The sequence below is a fragment of the Leptonychotes weddellii genome, chromosome X (assembly GCF_054177405.1).
Source record: "Leptonychotes weddellii isolate Sample4059 chromosome X, ASM5417740v2, whole genome shotgun sequence".
NCBI lineage: Eukaryota > Metazoa > Chordata > Mammalia > Carnivora > Phocidae > Leptonychotes > Leptonychotes weddellii.
The window spans coordinates 33,152,077-33,164,616 of record NC_138385.1 but is presented as its reverse complement, the minus strand read 5'-3'; the positions used below and the strand labels follow the sequence as shown (position 1 = coordinate 33,164,616).

Genomic DNA, 12,540 nt, shown 5'->3' with positions numbered 1-12,540 from the left:
GAGCTTGCACCCAGCCCCTCACCTTGTCCTAAGATGACCTCCTGAAGGCAGGAGCCAAATCTGTCTCATTTTAATGTTAAGTCTCTACCCCAACAACACAGGATGCAGGTTACAAATGTTTGCTCAAAGTGCATGTTCGATTTAACAATCGTAAGTTTCCAGTGCCTGGGTGGCATAGTCCGTTAAGCTTCCGACTGGTGGTTTCTTTTCAGGTCATGATCTCAGGGTTGTGAGATCCAGCCCCACCTCCAGCTCCCTGCTCAGCATGGAGTCTGCTTAAGACTCCTCTCCCTCTATCCCTCCCGCCCACACACTTGCTCTCAAATAAATAATTTTTAAAAAAGAGAGAGAGAGTCGTAAGTTTCCCTGCCCTTTTCATCAATATGTATGTAATCCCAACCCCTATAAATGTAAAAAAAAAACAAAACAAAAAAACCTTGTCCTCTCCTGAACGAGTAGTAAAGGAACATGAAACTTGCTCAAATTAACCACTTCTACCTGCTGAAACATTACAGCTCCGTTATGGGGAGGCTTCTGGAACTATGAAATCACTATATTGTACCCTAGAAACTAACATAATGCTGTATGTTAACTATACTGGCATTAAAATAAAATTGAAAAAATAAAAATAAAAAACCACCTTTGTGAATGTTAGATGCTACTTCTAATTAACTGCTTTGTTTGTTTGTTTGAGTGTTGTTTCCCTATAAAACTCGGCTGGGTACTGAATTCTCCTGCTCTCCCTGGGTATCTGGCTATGAATCTTCGAACCAAGGCTTCCAACTTTCTCCCAGTCCCTGGACTTGAAATCATTTAAAATGAAAACCGCCCTTTTCCTAAAGCCCTACAAACTGACGCCAGGCTACTTGAAGTGAACTTCAGCAAAACTGCCACAGCAGCTGACCTTTAGACACTCTTCTTGCCTGTTGCTGTGTGGGCCGCTCAGATAGATCCCCAGAGAGATCGGAACCACAAGCCAGGAAAATCTGTCTGGGGACCACCACCTGCCCTCCCTCCAGCTAGAGGTGCTTCACGCCTGACATCTAGAATCTCACTGGCAGCACTCAAGACTCTGGGTTTGTAATTTGCCCCAACCACTAACGGGGGTTTTTCTTTTGTTTCAATAGAAATGTCACTCGTTAATTCCTTGATTGCTTGCACAATATAGGCCTAAGCCTGAGAGCCCCCTGCGCCACCGCCTCCGGAAACGGGACAGCGGTTTAACTGAACTGACTTTCTCTCAAGACTAAGACTGGCGCCTGAGACACAGAGCACACTTCTTCCCTAAGGTCCAGAACAGAACAGCTGAACTCCAGCTACAAGGGAACAGTGCTGACCTGTGGGATGTTTTTCTAAGAAAAATCTTGGTCAAAAGTGAGATCTTCCCACTACTTCTAACCAGCCCTGGGGGGGGAGCCATGTCTTGGCAGTTGGAAGATAAATCTACTGATTTAAAAATTTGGTCCCCCTTTCTCTAGTCACAATCCCAAGGAATCCACTCATTGCACTAACCCCCTTAAACCTTTTTATCAAACAAAAAGGGAATCAACACCAGATGGGAGTTAACATGCCTGTTTAGCAGGAGGATAGAATTTGATGTTTGTTGAGGAGAACATTTTTACCCTGGTGGGGAATCGGGGCTCATGAACACACGATGAAGAATCTTTCTATCACCTTACGCGTGTTCACCAACAAAGTTGCCCAACAAAAAGAAAATAGATTCATTAGCCAAGTTAGTATTTGATCATCACATTGCTCTGGAGTATAATATCCTTGTAAAACAGGCTAGGATATGTGCCATTTCTAACCAACTTGCAGTGTTGATATAATCCTTCTAAGTAAAACTCATTTAGATAAAATCAGAGAGCATGCCACTTGGCTGCAGTGAATTTCCTCAGAGGTGTTTGGACAAATTGACTGGTTTATTGGACACTTCTTGGATCCCTGAAGGTATGAGGTCAATGCTACAGGGACTACTAAGATTTGGGTTATCTCTACATTATTTAGATATGTAATAATCAAATAGGCTTTCCAATACTGTTCTGAAACAATCAAAAAAGGAGCTAATATTTTGGTCGTGCCAAATGTCCATTAAGCCAAGTACCAGGGAATTTTCTAACAAAATACGAATTTGCTTCATTCCTCAAATCCAGACAGGGTGCCCTTTTCCAGCAGGAAGTAGCCAGAGTGGTCACTGTCCCAATTCCTTCAAGATCGAGGAATGACTATAAAGCAAGGGAAAGCGAAACCATGCCCATAAGGTCAATGAGGTTGAAACTAACAGGAAATTTCAAGCTTGTTTTTCAGAGACCTATTTCTCCCGAATCAGCTACTGTTTCTTTCCAGACCCCACTAACGAATCCACTAAGCCCCCTCTGCAGAGGCATAAACTGAAGGTCACAGGTATGGTTCCAGCCTATGAACAAGCAAGGCTCTACACTCCTTCCCTAAGGAGCCCAAGACCCCATCCAGTTTATACTGGTTCACGGAGCTGGCTCCTAGCCCCTCACCTTGTCCTAAGATGACCTCCTGAAGGCAGGAGCCAAATTTGTCTCATTTTAATGTTAAGTCTCTACCCCCCAAGTGAAATGGGATTTGCTCAATGTGCAAGCTCCATCTGTCCTCATTAAGAGTCATACATTTCCCTGCCCTTTTCCTCAATATGTATGTATTCCTAACCACTATGATTATTTGAGAAAACAAAAAACAAAGAAAAAACCCCGTCCTCTCCCCCTTTGGGGAGGTGGATTTGAGGCTTGCCCTCCTGTCTCCTTGTTTGGCTGCCTCCAAAATAAACCCTCTCTTTGCTGCAAACTCCAGGTCTCAGGGATTGACTTTGTTGTGTGATAGCACCCAAAGCTGGGTCTGGTTACGTACCTCACACTTCTGTTTAAAATATGAAGAGGCCATCTATAAAAGATACATGATTTCAGGAAGATTTAGCTGAACACAATCAAGACTATGTTATACTTTTTGCATTCAGTCTCTGAAATTGTCATTAGAAGCAAAAGTTTGGCCAGATAAATATTTTGTGGCACAGGAAAACTAGGATTTATACATTGAAGCTCATGATTATTGTATATTATCAAAATCATTAATTGTTTGATTTCATGCCTCAGTCTCAGAAAGTTATGAGGACCCAGTGGGTCCTAGAATTTTATTCCATTTTTCACCTGATTGTGATCTAGGTTGACTTTCCACATTATTGCTTTTACATAGTGAAATGTACGATGACAAATTATTTAAGTTGCATTTTCCCCCATTAGTACATTCAGAGAGTGATGAAGAATAACAGCCTATTAGCTAAAATACTTTTTGAAATACTACATTAAAAAATTAGGATCTGGGGCGCCTGGGTGGCTCAGTTGGTTAAGCGACTGCCTTCGGCTCAGGTCATGATCCTGGAGTCACAGGATCGAGTCCTGCATCGGGCTCCCTGCTCGGCAGGGAGTCTGCTTCTCCCTCTGACCCTCCCCCCCTCATGCTCTCTCTCTCTCTCATTCTCTCTCTCAAATAAATAAATAAAATCTTTAAAAAAAAAAATTAGGATCTGTATCAAAGAAAATTCTGGTAGCCCAATGACAGTAATATAGAAAGTATGGTATATCAGTAATAGTATAACTGACAAAGCCATCTTAAAGAAAAAAACATTAAGCCCCTATTTTTATGGTAACAAAGTAATTTAATTTTGAATCTGATTATGTTAATAGGCCATCTGTTATTTAAAACTTTATAGTGTCCAGAGTTAACTCTAAGAATGTTCTTCTTGGGGGCACCTGGGTGGCTCGGTTGGTTAAGCATCTGCCTTCAGCTCAGGTCATGATCTCAGGGTTCCTGGTATGGAGCCCGGCATCAGGCTCCCTGCTCAGCAGGGAGTCTGCTTCTCCTTCTCCCTCTGCCCCTCCCCCTGCTTGTGCGTGCTCTCTCTCTCTCTTCCTCTCTCTTTCTCTCAAATAAATAACTAAAATCTTAAAAAAAGAACGTTCTTCTTGGGGAAAAATAGTTTTGTAACTTCAACCTGGTAGCTAATATTACAAACTAATAAGTGGAACCTAAATAGTTAATTTAAAAGAATAAATTATAGTAGCCTAGTTAGGGAAACAGGGGTGCTTGTATATCTCTGATAAAAGCATAAACTAGTCTACAGTTTTTCTGGGGGACGAGGAAGTTATATGTATAAAATATACATTTTCTTTGACTCAGAAATTCCATTTCCAGGGATTCATACTAAAAAAATAATTAAGTAAATAATTGAGTATACATGATATGTGTTATATTTGTTTACAGTGTGTGTAGGGGGGAGAGGAACTCACCTTAAAAGTCCAACAAAGACTTAAGTGGATACTCATATACTGGAATACTATTTACTGATTAAAAATGACAATGCAATTCTGTATCTACTGATTTAGATACATGTCACAGACGCTGACAGGTTAGGTATGTATACCAGAAACAATGTAACATCACCACCCAAAGATAACTACGAGAAAGTGATTTTTTTACTTCCTCCTTTATCATTTTCTGCACTAATATTTTACAATAAATATACATAACCTGATCAGGAAAATGATGCTTTCATTTTTTTAGGAGGGGAAGCAACAAGGTTAAAACTGGGTAAATAGCTTCCTATTAAACAGGAAGAGTTCACAGTTTCTCTCTGTTCCCTTGGAAAATAATTTAAAGTTTTAAATAATTTTTAAAATTAAAAACCACAAGGAAACAGCTGAAATGAGAGAAAGAGGACACTGGGTGAGAGTTCAACAAAATTCTGGAAGACCCAAAGCAAACAGACTAGTGGTAACTGATGGAGAGTTGAGGGAGCTAAAAGCTAACTGCCAAAAAAATATAAAAATAAAAAAATAATTAAAAAAATAAAGACATAAAAGCTAACTGCCAACAGAGGACACCAGTGAGAGACAAATGGACCTCCTGAGCCAATGCCTCTGAAGACAGAGATGAGGGATACACTGAAAAAAGAGTGCTGGCCCTCAGCCTGTTTTCAGAGGACAGTTCTTCTCCCTCATCTTGCCTTCCCCAAGCAGGCCCGCAACAGGTTTGCTTTTTGGAAAGGCTGAATGAACTAGAGAGACTCTGGACTCCAAGGACACTAGGTACGACAGAAGGAGGGAGTAGAGCTGAAAACAAAAGGATGCTGTGAGGGTAAGAGCCACCCACCCCACCCCTAACCCCTTTCCAATTTCCTCTTTTTGGGTCCCCAAATAGGCAGTCAGGCTACTATCCTCCAGGCAAGAGACTCAAGAAGTCTTTTTCACAGAAATGGGATGATTTAAGATGCTAACTTTGAATAACCAGTCAGTGAAGCCCAGTAAGCTTTCCAAACAGTATTTTAGTGCCTCGTTCTCAAATATGAATGGACAGACAGGGATCCACAGGTACAGGACAGGATATGACCAAAGCAAGCAGGAAGTGGAACTTGGAGGAAATGAACAATAACACGAGAAGAATACGTCAGAAAAGGAATCCCTTGAACATCCTCGGGGAGTAAGTGACAACACACTGAGTGCATTCATGAAAGAGCAACAGGATGTTATTAAAAGAGCATGGAGAAAAGAGGAAAGAGCTCTTGAAAATTAAAATTCTGATACTGGAAGCTGGAAATTCAATAGACAGAGAGATGATAAAGTGGAGGAACCCCGCCAGAATGTAAAACAAAAAGGATGAGATAGAAAACGGAAGGGGAAAAAAAGACACTAAAACTAGAGGATGAAAGCAGGAGGTCCAACAGCCATATAAAAGTCGTCCCAGATAAAGACACAAACACAGAACTTGGGGGAGAAAAACTATAAAAAGAGCGAGCAAGCAAACAAAAAAAGATAAATGGATATTTCCCATAACTGAAGGGCAGAGATCTATAGATTGAAAGGGCCCACACCAAGTTACTATATGCAATGAAAAACGATAAGAGATGCACACCAGGGCACCTCATCATGAACTATCAGAACAAAGATGGACCATTCCAAACAGAGGCTGACCAGGTAGCTGGGATGTTGTAACATGCAATAAAGAACTAGGTAAGTTATTCTACTATATGACATTTAAGGATCTTTCCAACATACAAATACGTATGTATATATTAAAATATATAATGTATATATATAACATGCATAATTTATATATATATATATTTTTTTTCAAGATGTAGGTTTTAAAAACCCTGTATTTTATTATGAAAACAAAATAATTAGATAGACATCTCAAAGGGCCTAATGCACAAGACATCATTAAATGACTCCTAGGGACTTCAACAGACAAGCAATTTCTTACTTACTGGCATTGGCAGCTTCTCTAATTTCTTTCAGTATTTCAGCTTCCATGGCAGGGTTATTGCAGATATCAACCCAAGATCCTTCCACTCCTTTCTGTTGTGCCAAAAGTGTCAACCTTTTCTGATTAGGAACCACAAAACTAATCACATAGGACTGATCACTAAAAAATTAGAAAATAACACAAAATGGAAATTAAAACATTGAGAACAATTGTTAAGTTATTGACTGGAACAGTACACATAATTCCAAATACATATTTCTCTGAAGTGTTACAGTTTCATTAAGACGTAATAAAACCCAGGGCTCCTAGGTGGCTCAGTCAGTTAAGCATCTGCCTTCAGCTCAGGTCATGATCCCAGGGTCCTAGGATCTGAGCCCCATGCTGGGCTCTCTGCTCAGCAAGAGCCTGCTTCTCCCTCTCCCTGCCGCTCCCCCTGCTTATACTCTCTCTCTGTCAAATAAATAAAATCTTTTAAAAAAAGAAGTAATAAAACCCATAGTACTGGCATAAAGACAGACATTTAACCAATGGACTAGAACAGAAAGCCCAGAAATAAACCCCTGCACATATGGTCAATTGATCTTCAATAAGGGTGCCATCATCACTCAATGGGGAAAGGACAGTCTCTTCAACAAATAGGTGTTCAGAGAATTGGATATCCATTTGCAAAGGAATGAAGTTGGACCCTTAGCCCATACTACACACAAAAAGTATCTCAAAATAGATCAAGGACCTAAACACGTAAGAGGTAAAATATGTCTACAAGAAAATACAGGGGAAAGGATTCATGACACTGGATTTGACAATGCTTTCTCAGATATGACACCAAAAGCAGAGGCAGCAAAAGAAAAAACTGATAAATGGGAGTACAACAAAAATTTAAAATTTCAGCATACCAAAGGACATAGTCAACAGTGTGAAAAGTCAATCTATGGAGCTGTAGAAAATATTGGTTAGATATCTGATAAGAAGTTAATATCCAGAATATATAAAGAACTCCTATAACTCAATAGCAAAAAATAAAACCCAATTAAAAAATGGCCAAAGACCTAAAACCTGTAAAACTCCTAAAAGAGTATGGGGTAAGCTCCTTGACATCAGTCTTGAAAATGTGTATTGTTGGATTTTGTACCAAAAACAAAGGCAACGAAAGCAAAAATAAATAAGTGGCACTATATCAAACTAAAAAGCTCTGCACAACAAAGGAAACCATTAACAAAATGAAAAGGCAACCTACAGGGGTGACTGGGTGGCTCAGTCAGTTGAGCATCTGACTCCTGATTTTGGCTCAGGTCATGATCTCAGGGTCACGGGATCGAGCCCCACATCGAGCCCCACACTGGGTTCCATGCTCAGTGGGGAGTCTGCTTGAGATTCTCTCTTTCCCTCCCCCCTCCCAAATCAATCAATCAATCTTAAAAAAAAAAAAAAAAGGAAAGGCAACCTACAGAATGGGAGAAAATATTTGAAAATCATTTATCTGGTAAGGGATTAATATTAAAAACTCATGAAGAAGTCCTACAACTCAAGAGACAAAAAATCCAATTAAAAAATGGGCAGAGAAAGAGAAAAAACATTTTTCCAAAGAAGACATACAAATGGCCAGCAGGCACATGAAAAGGTGCTCAACATCACTCATCATCAGAGAAATAAATGCAAATCAAAACCACAATAAGATATATCATCTCACACCTGTTAGAATGGTTATCATCAAACAGACAAGAGATAACAAGTGTTGGCGAGGATGTGGAGAGAAGGAACATGCACACTGTTGGCAGGAATGTAAATTGGTGCAACTGCTATAGAAAACAGTGTGGCTGTTCCTCAAAAAATTAAAAACAGAATTACTGTATGATCTAGCAATTCAATTGCTTGGACAAAGAAATATAAATCCAAAGGATATGAAAAGATATTGAAGGGATATCTGCCTTCCCATGTTCATTGCAGCATTAGTCACAAAAGCCAAGATAAAGAAACAACCTGTGCTCATCAATGGATGAATAAAGAACATGTGGTATGGAAATATCATTCAGCTATGAGAAAGAAACTTCTGCCATTTGTGACAACATGGATGAACCCTGAGGGCATTATACTAAGTGAAATAAACCAGACAGAGAAAGACAAATACTGCATGGTATCACTTACATGTGGAATCTTAAAAAAAAAGAAAAGTCAAACTCATAGAAACAGAATAGAAAAGTGGTTGCCAGGGGCTGGGGGAAACAGGAACAGGTTGGTAAAAGGGTACAAACTTTCAGCTAGAAGATAAATAGGGTTTGAGGGTCTAATGTAAAACATGATAACTACAGTGGATAACACTATATTGCATAACTGAAAAGAGGAGAGAACAAATTTTTAATGAGCAAAGAACCTGACATTTCTCTAGGAGTCATACACAAATAGCCAACAAGCATATGAAAAAATGCTCCATATCACTAATCATTAGCGGGGAGATATCCCTTCGTACCCATTATGATGACTCCTATCAAAAAAATAGAAACAAATGTTGGTGAGGATGTGGAGAAATGTGAACGCTTGTGCAGCATTGGTAGGAATGTAAAAATGGTGGTGTTGCTGCCGTGGTAAACAGTATGGCAGTTCCTCAAAATATAAATATAGAACTACCATAAGACCTGGCGATCCCACGTCTGAAAGTAGGATCTTGAAGAGATATTTGTATAACCATGTTCATAGCAGTAGTATTCACAATAGTCAAGACATAGAAGCCACCAAAGTTGTCCATTGATGGATGAATAGATACACAAAATATGGTCTATATACCCAATGGAACATTTTTTTAAAGACTTTATTCATTTGAGAAAGATGAAAGAGGGAAAGAGAGAGAGAGAGAGAGAGAGAGAGAGAGAGCATGAGCCGAGGGAGGGGCAGAGGAAGAGGGAGAAGCAGACTCCCTCCTGAGCAGGGAGCCCAACATGGGGCTCAATCCCAGGACCCTGAGATCATGACCTGAGCCAAAGGCAGACTCGTAACCGACTGAGCCACCCGGATGCCCCCATCCAGTGGAACATTACTCCGCCTGAAAAAGGAAGGGAAATTCTGACACTTGCTAAAATATAGATGAACCCTGAGGACATTATGCTGAGTGAAGGAAGCCAGTCACAAAAAGACAAATACTGTATGATTCTACTTATATGAGGTATCTAGACTAGTCAAATTCACAGAAGCAGGAAGGAGAATGGTGGGGGCCAGGGAAAATGGGGAGTTGTTTAATAGCTAGAGAGCTTCGATTTTGCAAGAGAAAAAGTTCCGGAGACTGACTGCACAATGATGTGAATATACATAACACTAGTCAACTATACACTTAGAAATGGTTAAGATGGTAACTTTTATGTTCTGTGGGGTTTTTTTTATAATTACATTTTTAAAGGGTGTGATAAAGCCCCTAAAAATAAACCCTATTAACACATAAAGGAAATGGTCCAATCTCTAAGGTTTTTGATTTAGAAAACTTGTACTAGCTGTGTGAACTTCTTAGGAAAATTAACAACTTAGTTGTTAAGGATGTTAAATGAAGTAAGTTTTGTGGCACAGCTAAGTATTAAGCAAGGCGTAGTAGGTGTCGAAGAATTACTTAAAATGTCTCAATCATCTCGAATGATCTTCAAGCTGGTTAACTTTCAGAAATGTGTAACACTCCCCAGTGCTGATGAAATGTTGGTGTTTCCCTTATGATTACAGATGATCAAAATGATTTCCAGTTGTCCTTTTACTGTAAGTACAAGGAAGCACAAATGCAACTTTTAAAATTACCTTTTGGCAAACGCACAGATGTTGTCTATAAGTGGACAGTTCTTGAGTGCTGCTTCTACTTTCCCCAGAGATACATATTCTCCTGCTTGTAATTTCACCAGATCTTTCTTACGATCTATAAGATGAAGAATGAGGAATGTTAAGTCACCCACAGTCCACTTTCTTAGGGTATGCACAATTCTGATTTTCTTTCACTCTCACTGCCTTCATCTTGATTGACCAAGAGACTTCTTTGAAAATCTTCTTATATATAACGCTTGCCTATACACGTCAGTTAAAAAGAAGACACCATGCTGAAGAGGTACTGGCTAAAATGCTAGACCCCATACAAAATGCTTCGGTATCTTATTATAATCTTAACCACCATAATAAAGTGAATAGAAGGAACAGGATCTCAGAGCATTCGATTTGAATGGCAGCTCTGCCCATTACAAGCCACGTGAGCCTGGGCATGTCGGCTGACCTCTCCAATCCTCAGTTTTATCAGAGATACTGATACAAGCACGTAGCACAACGTCTGGCATAGGGAACGTGGTTAATAAATGTGAATTCCCCATTTTCCATATTTGACTTCATCTTGTTAAAATGACAGTGCTCCTGGCACTGGACGGCCTGGCTTGAGTAATCACCGGTTGCCTTACAACATTCGTATGCATGCCGGCTTGCCTGCCTCTAGCCTGGGAACCCACTCTACATGCCCACAGAAACCACCTTTGATTCCAGTGCAAATAAGGATCAAGAAAAAAAGGCAGGGGAGGGAGGGGGTTGGTTCTAGACTGAGCCATGCTCACTGGGGGTTTCCCCAGCAGAGCTAACTTCTAGATGAAGAACCACTTTTCCCAGGAAATCTCTAACTATATTCAGGGACAGATTTAATGGACCACAAGAGATATGACTGAGGAAATTTTATGGCTTGAAAAGGACCTGACTGGGACCCTACAGACTGGTCCTTCCCAGCTAGTTAGGCAAATTTTCATTTTAGGTTCTGCCTGCTTAAAGTGAATAGCCTAAGGGCTCTCTTGGAGTTAAAAGTCTCTTTCAGTAGGCTCACTGAGGGCAGTGTCAAACCAACTGACATTCTCAGAAGAATGGATTGCTGTTGAGGATTTATAATTTTCTACGGTTCGAGGATAGCTGGAGCCACTAGGGAAAGTAATGTGTCCGCACTGCTTCCTGAGTGGGGAGGTAAATGGTGAGGGATTCTATTCTGTGGTGTCCTATGATATTCTAGGTAGGGTATGTTACAGTAGATGGTCATATAGTACCATGTGTAGTTGACCAAAAAAATACCTCTTTGAGCAATCTTTGTTTTCTCCCAAAAAGAGAATACACTGACCTATAATCTGTAAACATCCATCAGGATGAAATTCTCCAATGTCACCAGTGCAAAACCACCTTTGGCCATTTTCATCCACAGAATAATCCTCTGCCGTTTTCTCTTCATTTTTAAAATATCCCATGGAGATATTCTGTCCACCAATTACAATTTCGCCTCTGGGGTTTGGCTTGTCATGAATTGTATAACCACCTGGAAGTCATTAAATGAAATTAGTTACTGTTCTAACACAGAATGTACTTGTATTCATTCTTAAAACTCCTATACTAATATGTTTCTGTGGATCAAATGTTATGTCACTTTATGGGAGAATATTAGTTTACATTTATTCACATTGATGTGAGGATCATGAGTCCCTGTAATTTCAGAAGTACCAAGGAAGGCTCAATGATAATCACCAACCACCAACTATGCCAAACTTTCCCAATGACCAAAAAATTTCACACTTAGAAATGGGCTTCATAGAGCTCTGTTAAGACTAAAGTACCCGCAAGAAGGGTAACATTTGAAGGTGTTATAAGTAAATTACTAATATGATGATATCCATGCATTTCAGATTTTTTTCTAAAGAGGTTTTATTTTTTATTTATTTTTAAATTTTACTTAGATTTTTTATTATGTTAATCACCATACATTACATCATTAGTATTTGAAGTAGTGTTCCAGGATTCATTGTTTGCGTACAACACCCAGTGCTCCATGCAGAACGTGCCCTCTTTAATACCCATCACCAGGCTAACCCATCCTCCCACCCCCCTCCCCTCTAGAACCTTCAGTTTGTTTTTCAGAGTCCATTGTCTCTAAATTTTTGTTAGTAACATACAGTGCAGTATTGGTTTCAGGAGCAGAATTTTGTGATTCATCACTTACATACAACACCCAGTGCTCATCACAACAAGTGCCCTCTTTAATACCCATCACCCAACTAGCCCAGCCCCCACCCACTTCCCTCCATCAACCCTGTTTGTTCTCTATCGTTAAGAGTCTCTTTTGGTTTGTTTCTCTCTCTCCTTTTTTTTTTTAAAGATTTTATTTCTTTATTTTAGACGAAGAGAGAGCGAGAGAGAGAGAGAGAGAGAGCACGAGTGTGGTGGGGGAGGAGGGAGAAGCAGGCTCCCCACTGAGCAGGGAGCCCTGCATGGGGC

At 39.9% G+C, this 12,540-nt stretch overlaps 1 protein-coding gene across 5 annotated transcripts in view; it reads right to left on the bottom strand.

Moving 5' to 3' along the window:
- Nucleotides 1–4,594: 4,594 nt before the first annotated feature.
- The window catches only part of ACSL4 (acyl-CoA synthetase long chain family member 4), a 73,016-nt gene continuing 65,070 nt past the window's right edge, over nt 4,595–12,540 (bottom strand). For all 5 annotated transcript variants that reach the window (XM_081808433.1, XM_081808431.1, XM_081808434.1 and 2 more), the window contains exons 13-15: nt 11,396–11,587; nt 10,060–10,174; nt 4,595–6,447 (exon numbers count right to left, since the gene is read on the bottom strand). In XM_081808433.1, coding sequence (XP_081664559.1) covers nt 6,282–6,447; nt 10,060–10,174; nt 11,396–11,587 — 473 coding nt within the window. In that variant the 3' untranslated portion in view covers nt 4,595–6,281. The remainder of the gene's footprint in view (nt 6,448–10,059; nt 10,175–11,395; nt 11,588–12,540) is intronic.